Below are 15,288 nucleotides of genomic sequence, written 5' to 3'. Positions count from 1 at the left end.
CATACTTTTGATTCTCTAACTCCCAAGAAATAGTCATTCATTCTGAGAATATCCACTTTATTCAAGATACTCTCTGAGGTGTCACAAGGTGTATAAAAATAGTGGAAGATAGAGTCATCCCAAAAGAACCTACAACAGCCAGGTGTGGTGGCACACATCTGTAATTCCAGTGGCTTGGGAGGCTGAGGCAGGAAAACTGCAAGTTCAAAGATAGCCTCAGGCAACTTTGAGAGGCCCTAAGTAACTTAGTGAGACCCTGGGGGTGAGGTTCAGTGGTTAGGCTCTGGATTCAATCCTTGATACCACAAAAAAAAAAAAAAAAAAAAAAAAAAAAGATCCTACAACGGAACTGTATTCAGCACAGGTATGCATACAGGAAAAAGCACGAGGCAGGTTAATGCTGTAGGAATTCATCATAAACTTTGCTGAAGACAAAACAATCAATGAAAGGACAAATAAAACAGAATAACTACATTCAACATACATCTAGCGAGTGTCACCACTGAGGTACTGTTCCAGGTTCTGGGGAAACTACAGTGCATCAAAATGACAAGAATCTCATTCTCATATTTGCTTTTTAAATGTTTGAAAGGATGATGTCAAAACAATTAAAAGAAGTAGAGTTACCTTGCCTCCAAATCATGATTATTTTATTAACAAACTGGCCGAAATTTAGGAAATGACAGCATGGCCAAAAAAATAAAATACAAAGGACCACAAGTCCCTGTCATAACTATTCTAAAATTAGAGTTCATCCTGCAAAAAAACACAAGTTTTATCCTAGAATTACAAACTAAACCATCAATGCCAACTGGATTAAAGTGAAAACTATGGTTTAAACCAAGAATAAGGGACCAAAACTTCCATAGCAACAAAAGTTAACTCCAAAGGCTACCCAGCATCAAATTCTAAAGAACCAATTTGCTTTTCCTTTTATTTCAATAAAAGGAATTTCAATAGCACCTTTCTCAATAAAAGCGTTCATCATGGGAGCCTTCCTGGGGCTTTTGATGGCCCTTAACGTACTATATTCCCACTTTCTGTTTTCAACTCAGGGGATACAGGGATGTAAAAGATACAGTGGAAACTTTCTACTCTCATTCCTTCTCAATGCAGACAGCGCTAATTGATTCCTCTGAACACAGAAGTGGCTTAAAAGTCTTTTTTCTGTACTTAATTCTAAGGAGTCAAAACCCAATAAAAAAAAGCTGGCAGACATAATGAAAACACCCCTAGGTAGTACAAATACAGGTGTTGTGATCAGGCAACCTTGAATTCAAATGTTGGTGTCTCTGATTCTGAACAAACTAGGTCATTGACTTCACTTTCAAGTCTTGCAAAAAACTAGAAACCATACAGCATTGCAGGGAGTAACAAATAAGGCTCAGAAAATCTAACAAAGTGCCTATCAGAAAGTAAACACTAAATGTTAATTGTTTTTAGTGTTGATTGTCTTATGGACATCTTTATGTCTTGGTTTCCTCATCTGCAAAATAGGCTCAACAGATGATCTACCTTATGGGCTTGCTATGCTTAAATCAAGTAAAACATATAAAGTGCTTAATGCCTGACAGAAAATTATGCCCATCATTAACATTTATTAACTAATGATTATAGTAACTTGAGAAAAGCTAATAGAAATACTTGTAAGCACTCCTAAAGATTTTTAAAATTAATTTAATATAAAAATTCATAAGTGGCCACAAATATTAAGGTGTGCATAAACCATACATAAGTCTCTGGCACATATACAATTTCATATAAAGCACTGTCATTCATGTAATTCTCAGAATAATCCTGAATAGGCCTGGCAAATTCCTTTTCCATTTCACTCACAAGGAAAACAAGGCATAGAAGTATTAAATTTCAAAGTAACTTTGTTAATTACGCCTATTACAAACTACAGTCCAGGTTTTCTAGCTCCTAGACCATTCATTTCCACCATCTTGTATGGTCCTTTTAACTATCAATTTTTCACTCCTGGGAAAACTAGGGCAGATCTTCACTATGGTAAATATCTACAGATAAGTATAGCATGTGTCTTTAAAACCCAATACTCTACCAAAGGATTTCTGGAATTTTTTTTAACCAAACAATGGCAGTGGATATCTAGAACCAATTTGTACTTCTAATATCAAAGGAGAAGATACATTTACATGGGAAGTAAAGAGATAATGATGTGACAGCTCTAGAAGTTACAAAGCACTTAGGGACAATTTAAACAATAACTTAGAAAGGTGCTTCAACGTGATTTAAAATATTTCCGAGAGGCTTGTCCCTTTCGTCACCTCTATACTGACAGCCCACAAGGCAGGGTGACAGATCAGAGGAAGAACAGGAAGATGACACAGGACAACAGAAGGATCAGTTAAAAACAAAACACAACCACGACGTTCTCTACCTAAGGACACTCTAAAAACCAGCTACTGAGAAACAGACTCAGTTTCCAGGTGAGTTTTGGGAACTGAGAGAACGTGAGCCAAAACAGGGTGACTCTACAAACGAACGTCCAGGAAGACACGGATCTACCGCAGTAGCCAGCGCTCGGCGGATCCCTAGCAGGGCAGATGCTCGTTCAGAACCAAAGGTCAGATTTTGAAGTAAATTCTGGGCTCAACCCCAAGCGTACTGCGGCTCCCCAGTGTGGCCCAAACTAGAGCACCAGGCAAGCGTGGGGGTGTAAGGACGCTTCAGAGAAGGGGGAAATATCTCGATGCGAAGAGTGGACTCGGCCAGATATGCGGCACAAGGGGCTTGGGACACCCTCACCTCTTCCACACCGAGCCCTCCCTCTCAGGACAACGCCAGCCTCTGCCGCGGGACCAGCCTTTCTAGTCAGAGCTGTGCGGCCCAGAGAAGGGGCGGAAGGGTTCAATTTCGGGGAAGTCCTGGGCGAAGAACACTGTTGCAAAGCAACCTGGGAGTTGTAGTTCTCTGGCCTCGGCGAACAGACGTTGTTCCCTTGAGCCGTGGGGCTTCTTGACTACTGCCCCAGAAGGCCCCGCGTGCTGTGCTAGGTCATTTCCTTCACTTTCCGCACGACCTTCCGCGGTTAGCCAAAGGGTCACTTAACAAGACTACAACTCCCATGAGGCTCAGCAAGGCCGATTTAGAGCTTAAATAAACAATGAGACCTATCCTTTGTGTCCTTACCGGTGAGCAATGGTAATGTGAGAGGTTGGATTTCGGGCCCCTGAGGGAGTAGGAAGGAACTCTAGGACAAGCGGAACCTACTCTACTCGATGGGCCGGCAAGTTTGAACGGAAGTAGCTGGTGGGAGTGGGGAGGAGCCGGAAGTTAAGGCGGGGAGGGGGTGGGGTGGAGGGAAAAGCAAGCCAGGAGGTGCTGCGACCGCTTCTAGTAGTTTCCAGGCGCTGCCGGGCGGCTGGGACCAAACGGTCCTAAGGCTGTGGCTGCGGCTGCTTGGGAGCTGGTGGAGGTGCGATAGGAAAGCCGATGGCCAAGTGGGGTGAGGGTGACCCACGCTGGATCGTGGAGGAGCGGGCGGACGCCACCAACGTCAACAACTGGCACTGGTGAGGGTTGGCGAGGCAGGCCGCAGGAGCCCTGCGACCCGGCTGGGGATTTAGGGTTCCTGGAACCTCGGGCCGGACAGAGCTGGGGCCCAGGCAGCCCTGTCCTGGGATGGGGGTGGGTGCTTCCTGTGGCTGGCGTTCGCAGCCCCAGGCCTCTCCACCCCCGGCCATCGTCTCTCTTTGGGGCGAAAGGGTCGACGCGGACGGCTGTGTCCCAGAGGAGGAATTTCGTACCGAATAGAACGCCCAAGTTGCTGCATCAAGCCTGAGCAGGGAAATGCGTTCTACACGTGGCCAGAGGAGTCAGTGAGACCCAAACTCCCTGGGGCTGTGTTGGGAGATTGCTATGGAAGTGTCAGGACCTGGGCGCTGTAATTCCTGTTTTGCGGCTTGCGGTGAAATTAAAAGTCAGTCGTAGAGGACTGCTGCCTCAGTTCAGAAGGAGAAGGTTCTGCATCTGCAGGTGCTCAGAGCTGGGATGCTGAACACGGCTGCAGCCTCTCACCCGGAACTGTTAAGTTGGTTGTGTTGTAACTCCAGGTTGCCGCGCAATCTTGGTTTTATAGCCAAACGGTTCTTAAAAGAAGTAATATTTCCTTATCTTTGAACTCTGTTGACCTTTGTTCATAATGTTTACTGTGATTTTACTCTGTTGCAGCTATTTTTGCTGTTATTTTAAAGTTAATAAGTAGGAAGAAAGATGATTTTTCTCTATTTCACTCATCTCTTTTTTTGCCATATACAAAGTACTTAACCTGATTTCTGTTAAAACTGTTTTTAAAACGCCGACTTCAGTTTTTGTGGCCACCTAGGGAAACTAGAATGTAAGGTGTTTATTATAGTACAGCCTAAATCTGACAGGTCAGAACTCTGTGCAGAAACACAGTTAGTTTGCTCTTTCCTGGGCCTTTTAATTAAAAACTGTATTCCGTGGTCCCCTCTGTGGTTCTGACCTCGGCAGCATGTGCAGTTTTTCTTTTGGTCAGATGGGGGCGCCATGTTAAAGAATCAAGGATCATGCAGAGAACCAAGAGCTTAACTTTCTCTTTAGTTTGTGCCATTCTGTACAGTACTTGTCTTTGTTGATAATATACCACTTCATGTTTTCCTAATAGTGACATATTTATGGACATGCAGGAGCAGGACTGAGAATTTTTGTGGGGTTTTTTTCCCCCAATCTATTGGTCAGACCTTTAACTTGCATTCTCTTGCATAGAGCAAGCAGTGTGTCCTCAACTTGATTGCTGGTCCATAGCTTTGGGGGTTTATTTTGCAGGACAGAGAGGGATGCTTCGAATTGGTCCACAGAAAAGCTGAAAACACTGTTCCTGGCAATAAAGGTGCAAAATGAGGAAGGGAAGTGTGAGGTGACAGAAGTGAGTAAGCTTGATGGAGAGGCATCCATTAACAATCGAAAAGGCAAACTTATCTTCTTTTATGAATGGAGCATCAAACTAAACTGGACAGGTAAGTATTTTCTGGGCTCTCAAGAGAAGAGATTAACTGTGTTTCCATTGACCTGCTAGAGAGCTGGAGAAAACAGTTTTTGAGGAGTTAGGAACTCTTGAAGGGACAAGACAACATTACTTTTGAGTACATCAGCAATAGGTGCTGAAATTGCTCTGCCACTTGGGACCCTAAACAGATTCCTCTCTCTCTGGGTTTCATGAGTTCCACCAGTGAAGTGCTGGGCACAGCATCTTTTGGCCTTGAACTGTGTTGGGGTGCATAATGTCCTATTTCCTTAGGCTGGCAACCTCTGTCTTGTGAAAAGAGGAGGGAGTTTTGTTGTTGTTTTTGTTGTTTGTTTTGTAGCAAGGATCGAACCCAAAGGCACTGTCACTGAGCCAGCCCTTTTTCTTTTTTTTTTTTTTTTTTTTTTTTTAAGACAGTGTCTCACTAAGTTAGTTAGGACCTTGCTAAGTTGCCAAGGCTGGCTTTGAACTTTTGATCCTCCTGCCTCAGCCTCCCAAGCCTCTGGGATTACAGATGTGTGCCACCACACCTAGCTTTTTATAATATAGTCTTTTGGCGTTTTTAATCTTTTTCTTTTTTTCCCCCACTAGTGCTAAGATCAAACCCTGGACCTTGGGCTTGCTAAGCAAGCACTAGGCTACTGAGCTACAGCCTCTGCCATTATTTAAAATGTTCTATCTGTGGTGATCTTAGGAAAGAACTGGGGTGATGTGTACACACCACTTGGATGGTCCTAACAGTTCAGAGGCTGAATTTTAAAATGCATAAAGCTGAGCTTAGGATGTGGCCAAGAGGTAGAGTGCTTGCCTAGCATGTCAATCCCCAGGACTGCAAAACCAATTAAATCCCATAAAGCTAAAGAAGTATTAGATAGCCACTCTGTTGGGGTGCACTTCAGATTTTTCTCAAGTGAATGGAATAATAAAGAGAGTGATAATGGATAAATTCATCCATGATTTGTTGTTTTTAAAGTATACCTAAAGTCTAGAAGGTACCTCATATCTTGCCCTATTCTCCTCTTATAATTTAAGAAACTGAAACCTGAAAGACGAAGGTAAATGTTGGTTAATTTTGACTCAGTTTTGCTGACTTTCAACATGTGTTCTTAAAAGTTGATGCACTACAAAAATCATTCAATTAAAACCAAGTTTAAAGGGAAGATGAGATTAGGGACACAGTACCTAAAAACTTGCAGTAACACAATTTTATTTGTTATATGCGAAGAAACGTGTAAATTCAATAGTAAGTATGGTGTATCACCTTGAAAAAGACCTAAAGTTTCCTTGTGATATTTGGCATCAGAGGTTGCAGCTTGAGGGCAGTTGTGAAGTGGTGGAGAGAGGGTCATAGGAAATTAGAAGGAATTTTCCAACACCAACTGTTTATGGTTGTAGCTTATAACATACAATAAACCCAGGTCATGGGCAGGTAGATCGTTGAGATGTATGTTTTGTGTATTCCTCTGCAGCTTGGTTCAGCTTTGTGTACTTTTCTGTGTTTGCTTAATGTTGCTCATGGATGAAATCACATAGAAGCAAATATGAAATTCTCATAATCAAATTCTTCTCTCGTATAGTTATCACATTGAAATAACTGTCTTTTCAAAGCAAGTGTTCTAGCAGAACTGACTGAATTGGCTATTGACCTGAGTTCTCCCTGGGCACTAGTTCAGTCTGTGTAGTTCTTGATCCCACACGGTAGTAACACAGTTGATTTCCAATAATCAAGTGAGGAAAAACTTTGGGGTAGTGGGTATAGATTGTATCTGGCATGTGGCATTCTCTGAGTAAACAGTTCAGCTATCCAAAAGAAGCATAAGTGGGGTAGTGCTCTTTAGGACATTTAGAAGAGACCTCTCCCACAAAGGAAACTAATGACATTGCTTTTGACAGGTACCTCCAAGTCAGGAGTTCAGTACAAGGGACATGTGGAGATCCCCAATTTGTCTGATGAAAACAGCGTGGATGAAGTGGAGGTTTGTGCGTCCTAACTCCTTATCAGAGTCCTCCTTTTCCTCTTATTCTCAGATGAGAAAAATGATTAATAGCCCAGACATGATCCAAACATTCAGAACTACAGCCTGCAGATGATTTTCTAGGTATATAGTGCCATTGGATGCTTCCAGAGCAACTCGCACTTACTTAATTTCCTTGCTTTAGCTAGTGGAATGGGTTCCATTATTGGCCACCTTTGCCTTAGCAGAAGGACGTGAGAAGGAACACTAATGGGATTGTATGAATGCTCCAAGTCTGCACATTTCCTTTGGAAATGGTCAGCAGTTATCTGATTGCTCAGTACCCACCTGCCATGATGTGGGTGTCCCTCAAGTTATTTACCACTTACTTCTGATCTTTCACCCAGATTAGTGTGAGCCTTGCCAAAGATGAGCCTGACACAAATCTCGTGGCCTTAATGAAGGAAGAAGGGGTGAAACTTCTAAGAGAAGCAATGGGAATTTACATCAGCACCCTCAAAACAGGTATCCCTTGAGTAGTTACACGTGCCTTGAGGAGGCATTCTTCCACCTGTCACTGAGGGACCTGACTGTCCTTTCTTTGGCAGATGAGTCAAGATTTGGGAAGAGTGGGCTTATTTCATCTTGTAGTCAGTCTGTAAGCTCAGAGTAAGAGAAAGCTATAGAGCAGCATTGTCTAATATGTTAGCTATTAAACTCTTGAACAGTGGCTAGTCCAAATTGAGATTTGCTATGCATTTAAAATGTGAATTTTGAGGACTTGGTACTCCCCCCCCCCCCCAAAAAAAAAAAGTAAAGTATCTCAATTTTTGAATATTGATAACATGTTGCATGGTAGTTTGGCTACATTAGGTTAAATATACTAGTAAAATTTATCAATTTTATTACTTCTTAGTGTGACTACTAGAAAATTTTAATTACATTTGAGTCTCACATTATACTTCCATTGTACAGCACTGATGTAAGTGTTGGCATTCCCTGGACTCCTTATTTGAGTATAGTCCTGGACTGTCTTTGATATGCATTCTCCAGGGGTACTTAGGAGGTTAGAATAGAGGTCAGCTCAGCTCTTCCTCTGGAATTTTATTTCTGCCAGTTTGTTCTGATCTGGGTGCTGGGGTACATATAATAACCATCAAAAGAACAAAGAAGGAAAGTGGTGTTCTTTTAGTGCTTTAGTGCCAGCTAGTTATAACTCTTCTACAGAGGTAAGACAGTGGAGTAAAGGGGCTGAACACACAACTGCTACTCCATTTACTGGCTGCCTTGGGTAATAGACCTCACGTGCATTTAACAAGTTATAATGCTTCCAGGTCAGTCAAGGTTAAGGTTTTTGAGATAATTCCAGTGAACATGTATTGTATAACCTATACTCGGAGACCTGTCTGGCATAAACCAAAGGTAAAAATGTAAAATAGATTAAGATGTCCTTTTCTAGTCATTATCTCATTCTGGCTTAGATGGCTGTGTTTTTCAAACTGTAACAAAGTCACCCATCTCAGTTGCTAAGATACAACTTCCATGAGCTGGGATTTTGTCTTTTCAGAGTTCACACAGGGCATGATCTTGCCTACAGTGAATGGAGAGTCAGTAGACCCAGCAGGGCAGCCAGCACTGAAAACTGAGGAGCGCAAGGTAAACAGTATTATTCCTGGGCAGTGTGGGGAGGGTGTCTGCAAAGACTCTCCCCCCCCCCCCCCCATGGTGCTGGGGATTGAACCCAAGGCCTTGTGCTTGCAGGGCAAGCACTCTCCCAACTGAGCTATCTCCCCAGCCCTGCAAAGACTTTTGAGAGACTGCCTTCCTTATTCCACATCAGCTTTTCCTCTGACCCTAACCTTGAAGCCAGAGAAGCCTATGATCTGCTCCTTGTGCTCTTCAGAGTCCATAATATGTAGTTATCTGTCCACCTTTAACATGGTTTTTTTGTTTGTTTGGTTTTTAATACATTTATAGTGGACCCCTAGAGCAAAGGGAAGCCATTGGGGACTTCAAAGTGTGATTTTAGATTGGACTTAACACCATTTAGGAGTTTATGAGCATAAGATCATCTTTACCTATATAAAAGTCTTCAGTGTTGGGACTGGGGTATTGTATTTCATACTTAGATATTGAAGATCTCATGTCATACACTAACTTCACCCATCAGGAAATTCCATCTCATCCCAGTTGTAGTGTGAGCAAATATTTTACCTAGAGATGTAGCATTTATGTGGTTCAAGATCTACTTGGTTTGGAGCCCTGGTATCTTTGTCAGCGCAATGATGAATATTCTGGCAAGAAGAGTGGGGAAATGCTTCCTGCTTTGGGGGTGAGAGGCAGGGTGCCAGGAATCAACCCAGCATCTTACATATGCTCGGAAAGCACTCCACTGCTGAGCTTATATCCTAGCTCCTCCTTCCAGATAGATGTTCTGCTTGAGAGTTATGCTAAGCTCTTCAGAAGGTCCTAATGAAGCTGGGTGTGGTGAATCTCAGCTACTTGGGAGGTAGAGGTTAAAAGATCACAAGGTCAATGCCAGCATGGACAAACTCAATGAGACCCTGTCTCAAAAATTTTAAAAAGTTGGGGATGTAGCTCAGTGGTAGAGCACTTGCTGAGTTGGATCCTCAGTACTATACACAGAAAAGCATATAACAGTGGGCTTGTCCTTTGGCTGATGGGTTTTTGTTTTTTAAATGTTTTTTAGTTGTAGATAGAAACAATACCTTTAATGTGTTTATATGTGGTCCTAGGGATCGAACCCAGTGCCTCACACATGCTAGCCAAGCTCTCTACCACTGAGCTGCCCCAACCTTGGCTGATGAGTTTTTAAATGAGTACCAAAGTTGTTCTAGAGTAACAGTGTGGAAATCGAGAATGTTTCTGGGAAAATTCTCTTAACCGAAATAGCTACACACATGGAGTCTTTCAAACTCCTTGAATAATCTTTATAGGTGAAAATTTCTGGGAGGATTCATGGGAAGTCTGTTCTGGGGCCTTATTGAGGTTTTACCATTCCTCTAAACGGACCCTTCCACTTTGACTTTCACAGACTAAATCTGCTCCTCAAAAAACCCAGGCTAAACCTGTTGGTGTCAAAATCCCTACTTGTAAGATCACCCTTAGAGAAACCTTTTTGACATCACCAGAGGAACTCTATAGAGTGTTTACCACCCAAGAGGTAAGTGTGACTGTCCCTCAGGCCTCATACTGTCTACCTTGCCAGGTATCTTGGGTTATGGGCACGCCACCTTAGTATGCAGGGAGGTACAATTGCTAGAACCATGAGGCTTCCCTGATGCAAATAGAGGCAAAGGGAAGACACCTTTGTTCAGCCGCACGTCAAAGTAGACTTTCCCTTCCTCTCTCTTTTTTCTATTTGTACTAATTTGGGGTCATGTTTAGTGGGAACCACTCAGCCTTCTTGTTAGAAAAGTGGATAGGCTGAAAGGAATGGCATCATGGAAGAGAATATAGAGACCCAGGACCTGCTCGTTGGGCAGAGTGCGTCCTTGGAAAGGAGAGTTGAGACAGGCCAGTTTCAGCTGGCAGCGTCCCCGGATCCTGGTGAGAGCCATGCATCTTCTCCCTGCCTCTTTTTTTTTTTTCTTTTCTTTTCTTTTCTTTTTTTTTTTTTTTTTAATAGCTGGTTCAGGCCTTTACCCATGCTCCCGCAATGTTAGAAGCAGACAAAGGTGGGAAGTTTCACATGGTAGATGGCAACGTCTCTGGGGAATTTACTGATCTGGTAAGTACCTGCTGGCCCACGACCCAGGTTCTAGCCTCTTGTCTGGTCAGATGAGAGACCGTTCATTTTTTCTCAGCTTGTGGTAGGTAAAATTTAAGGCTTTAACCTCTTTGGTCAATAAAAACATATTTTATTTTTTAAAAGAATTGATGCAATTTGAATTCTCTTGCAAGTAATATAATTTCACAGATGATAGACTCCTACGGAGACAGACGACTAACCTTAGCCAGGAGTGGGTCCATTGTGGTCTGTACTATAGACTGGGCTTTTTGATTCTTTTAGGTTCCTGAGAAACATATTGCAATGAAGTGGAGGTTTAAATCTTGGCCAGAGGGTAAGTAAGCATGATTTGTTAATTGCCATCATGCCCAGAATGTTTTCTTTTCCCCCTACTCTTAAACTTTTGTGGAAACACTGGGTCTGAAACCTCCCTCTGCCTTTCCACAGGGCACTTTGCCACCATCACGTTGACCTTCATTGACAAGAGTGGAGAGACTGAGCTGTGCATGGAAGGCCGCGGCATCCCTGCCCCTGAGGAAGAGAGGACACGGCAGGGCTGGCAGCGGTACTACTTTGAAGGCATCAAACAGACCTTTGGCTATGGCGCACGCTTGTTTTAGGGCCAGCAGCAGGGGGCTCCAGCCTGCCCGACACATGAGTCCAGCCCTCTCCTGCGGCCCTTGACTCACAGGATTGCACCATCCCAACCGCTAACTTGGGGTCGGGGTCCCTCCTTTCCACATATACCTTGGGTTTGTGCATGTTTTCTGCTGGGTGGGGTCAGAGGGTGATTTCTCTTTTATGTGTACATACGCTAAATAAACATGATTTTAAAAACATACGTGTCTGAAACCTGTGTTGCCTAGGTGGCTGGTCTTCAGTTTCCTCTGAAAGGTTTTGAATTAGGAAAAAAGAACAAGAGGGGCTTGAAAGCCTCAGCTGCATTCTGGAGAAGTGTATGTAATTAAGAGGCACAAAGGGAGCTGCCTTCTCACAGGCTTTCCGAAGGGAATCCTTTTTTTTTTTTTTTTTTTTTGTGGTGCTGGGGTTTGAAACCAGGGCCGCCTTGTGCATGCAAGGCAAGCACTCTACCAGCTGAGCTATATCCCCAGCCCATGACCCTCTTTTTATGTGACACCTTTTTACCAGTACAGAGGGGTATCTGGAAAAACCAGTGCTAATAAACACCTTGCCAACATCGCTGGTAGAGGTGGCATCCTGGACTCTAGTCTTCAGAGTCTCCCTTTTGCTGGTTTGAAATACAGAAAGATGGAGCTTGCTTGCCAGTCTGGCACTTAATGGAACAGTTGGTATACCAGACACTCCACTTGGCAGTTGTCTTGCATTAGCTTGTTCAGCCCCCAGAAAGCTCTGTGAAATAGGTACTGTCATTTATTAATATTTAAATCTTGGATTTCTTGTATATATATTTGCTATAGTTAAGGCCCTGATTTCTAATAGCCAAAATCTCAAAACTGACACAATAGTTTTGATTTGTAACAAGAACCAAAACTCCAGTCCTTTCCAAATCTAGACACTTTACTAAGTAGTCTCGTGTTCAGGGTAACTGCTTTATTTCTTGTATATTATTTTATCCCAGAGTAAAAAATTCCAGGCCACAGTACTCCCCTCAAAGAGGAAGAAATCGGGGCTGGGGAGATAGCTCAGTCGGTAGAGTGCTTGCCTTGCAAGCAGAAGGCCCTGGGTTCGATCCCCAGCACCAAAAAAAAAAAAAAAAAAAAGGAAGAAATCATCCTTGTTAAGAGTATTTTAAAATGCCTGGTACCATTAGATTAGTTTACTGGACACCGAGTGTGCCAAATGCGGGGAACACATTCAGACTACCACACTGTAAAAAGTAACTACCTGAACGTGGAGTTACTTTCCCAGACAAGCCTTCCCTGGCTTCCTGTGTGCCAGTGTGAGTCAGTGCCCTCTAAGTAAGACTGTACCTCCTGCAGCTACAACTATTTTCTTCATCTATTTTTGCCTGTTTTTATTAGGTGGCAACCAGACCTGCAGGCTAATCCTACGTGACTTGGCCAAACTTTGTAGAAGTAGAAAATCAAGAGTTCTGATCTGGATCATCTAGACACCCAAAAGCTAACCTTAGCTCAAATTACTCAGATGAGTGCTGGACTGAACACGTGTAATTCGGCATTACATTTGCCTCCTAGAGCGTCCAAAGAGAGGCCATTTGATTTAAAAAACAAAAAAAAAACATACTCCAGCTTGAATCAAATCAAAGGGCTCCTCCTAACAGACCATTAACAAAAAACTGGAGCCCCTTCAAAAGCCTAACTGAAAAATTACTAGTTCCAGAATACTTAGAGGAAATTGGAGAGAGATCACAACAGGCTCAATAGCGCTCTCAAGCCTGGTACTGAAGGCTCTTCAGTTCTTAGCGCGGCTATCTGCTGTCATGTGCACTTCATTAGCCAATTGAGCCTAAAATGCAGAATGATGCCACTGGTAATAAAGCCATGGACTTGATTTGAATGGCAAATGTTCCCACTTCCTAACCCATTGGGCAAATTTCCCCACCTGTGAATGCTTCAGGATGATCTATGTAGAAGCACTAACACCTGGTGGCATTTAGCCACCTGGTACCTGCTGACTTCTGAACTTAGAGTCCCGAGTGTTCTTCCATAAGCCAGAATTGATATTTCAAAATGTTAGTTTACTCCAAATTGCAAATACTAGGCCAACAGTCCTAAGACTAAACCACCCAAGGGAACCTGTTGAATATAGAAAAGCAGACTCTACCCTAGAAATTCTTAGCAGATATGGGATGTGACCCATGAACTTGCATTTTATTATCTCAGGTGATTCTGGAATCTGATGCATTTTTGTGAAGTACCTAGACATGTGAGGAAAATCTAGATAATAAACAAAGGTGCACACCAGGGGCCCTTTTGTGAATAATGGAGCAAACATATCTTTTAGGAGAAAAGGAAGGTCAGCAGCTCTGGCAGTTTTGTGCTGTTGGTTGTTTTGTTGTTGTTTACAGTAGTAGGGATTAAAGCCAAGGGTAGTCTACCACTGAGCTACATCCCCAGTCCATTTGGAGACAGGGTCTCACTAAATAGCCCAGGCTGGCCTTGAACTTGCAACCCTCCTGCCTCAACTTCCCAAGCACCTAGGACTATAGGTGCGTCCCACTGCACCTGGCTCTGTTGGTTGTTTTAAACCCTCGTAAGGATTCAGTTTGACCAATCTTGTCTAGCCGGAGGCAAACCATCTTGACATCTGGGCCAGCAGTTAGGTAGATGGTATTTGTGCTGGATATTTGACCATGGCTGAGCCCCTGTGTTTGGGACAGGAAGAACAAGTCAGTGAGGTGACTGACGTGGACCAGAAAAGAGGGAGGAGAGGCCCTCTCTGGTTTCTGGGCCTCCTCCTGGCTCTGACAGGAGCCACTCCTAAATCCTTCCTTTACCAGGTTCAGTGACCCTTCCTTTGGTTCTTCTTATGCCGCATGAGTGTTCCTTAAGCCTGTGGTCGCCTGCGCAGGGTCTTTCCTCCTTTGCGTAGCTCGAGTGAACTATTTCCCAGCTGATTACTCCCCAGCCCTTCGCGGCTTTTCTCCTTGCCCCATCCCCACTTTTCTTTAGTTTCTTTCATTTGTGGCCCAACAGAGTGGCAGTTGTTTGTGACTTGAATTGTAGATTTTAAATGGAGCTATCTAAATCCAATTTAAGCAGTAGACAATTACTAGGTATGGATTTAAATTAGTGTTTCAGTGCAAGGTAATTTCTATTAGAAAGGAGGGGACTATGCAGTTCCTGCAGCCTCTGGGATGTCTCTACCTTGTTCTTTAAAAAATAAATAAAAGTTGCTGCTAAGAAAATTAAAACAAGTCAGACACAGTGGCACACAGTGAGACCCTGTCAAAAAAAAAAAGCAAAACCTACTTGTTAATCTTACTGAACTTGACTCCCATTCCGTGACCTGAAATACTGCTTTCTCTGATGTTCTAATAGTTTAGTATTTTCAGGTTGTAGTTCAAGACCAGATTAATAAACTAATAAACTTAACTCTGGGTAGGATGGCCACTGGAAACACCTAGTTCCCTGAGTCTCTCCAGGTGGTGACTCTGAACATGCCTTCCTTTGCTGTACTTCCTGACATCTCTCTACTTGCCCAAATGCCAGGGGTGACAGTGGAATATCTGGTAAGTGTACCAACTAAGGCAGAGTGCGCCTCTCATTTTGCAGGGGTATTCCTTTGGGCAATGTTGGTGGGACCACCCCCACCCCCACCCCACCCCAGTTAATTACTTGGACAGGTGGGTCTACTTCCCCACGGTGTGAATGCCGTTTACCTGCTGCGACCATAGCGAAGAGTGAATGTGCGTCTGAGGTCCTGCCGGCTGCTGGTCAGTCTCACAGGCGGCCCTTCGCAAGTGTGAGCAGGATGACCATGTTTCCAGCCTCGCCCTGCCTCCTCGGCTCTCCGCCTGCCCAGAAGGCTCAGGAAAAGTAAAGGAGCTGGCTGTGGGCTGGGCAGTTACAGACGCCACCCACGGGAGCTTGGCTTGGCTGTACCCAAAGTCTCCTTATATCCCTTCG

General features: G+C 43.5%; 2 protein-coding genes across 2 annotated transcripts in view; one reads left to right on the top strand and one right to left on the bottom strand.

The window, feature by feature from the left end:
* VIPAS39 (VPS33B interacting protein, apical-basolateral polarity regulator, spe-39 homolog) overlaps window positions 1–2,921 on the bottom strand; it is a 49,353-nt gene extending 46,432 nt beyond the window's left edge. Inside the window, 1 exon segment of the mRNA XM_079130194.1 lies at window positions 2,770–2,921. The gene's annotated coding sequence lies outside the window, so the exon portion shown is untranslated.
* A 389-nt stretch (window positions 2,922–3,310) lies between these two features.
* Window positions 3,311–11,556, top strand: AHSA1 (activator of HSP90 ATPase activity 1). The gene is made up of 9 exons (XM_079130179.1): window positions 3,311–3,536; window positions 4,813–5,003; window positions 6,905–6,987; window positions 7,374–7,491; window positions 8,534–8,622; window positions 10,022–10,150; window positions 10,616–10,717; window positions 11,000–11,051; window positions 11,165–11,556. Exons 1-9 carry the CDS (start codon window positions 3,457–3,459, stop codon window positions 11,335–11,337), a joined length of 1,017 nt encoding a protein of 338 aa, XP_078986305.1. The 5' UTR covers window positions 3,311–3,456; the 3' UTR covers window positions 11,338–11,556.
* The last annotated feature ends 3,732 nt before the right edge of the window (window positions 11,557–15,288 follow it).

The sequence above is a fragment of the Sciurus vulgaris genome (assembly GCF_902686455.1).
Source record: "Sciurus vulgaris genome assembly, chromosome: 2".
In the NCBI taxonomy this organism is placed as follows: domain Eukaryota; kingdom Metazoa; phylum Chordata; class Mammalia; order Rodentia; family Sciuridae; genus Sciurus; species Sciurus vulgaris.
The sequence above is the reverse complement of the archived record's forward strand: the minus strand, read 5'-3'. Positions and strand labels throughout refer to the sequence as shown.

Excerpts from the sequence above, each read along its gene's own strand:
- AHSA1 (XM_079130179.1), top strand. The coding sequence starts at position 3,457 with ATGGCCAAGTGGGGTGAGGGTGACCCACGCTGGATCGTGGAGGAGCGG. Across the intron at positions 3,537-4,812 it reads AACGTCAACAACTGGCACTG|GACAGAGAGGGATGCTTCGA; the intron begins GTGAGGGTTGGC and ends TTTATTTTGCAG. Across the intron at positions 7,492-8,533 it reads CATCAGCACCCTCAAAACAG|AGTTCACACAGGGCATGATC; the intron begins GTATCCCTTGAG and ends TTGTCTTTTCAG.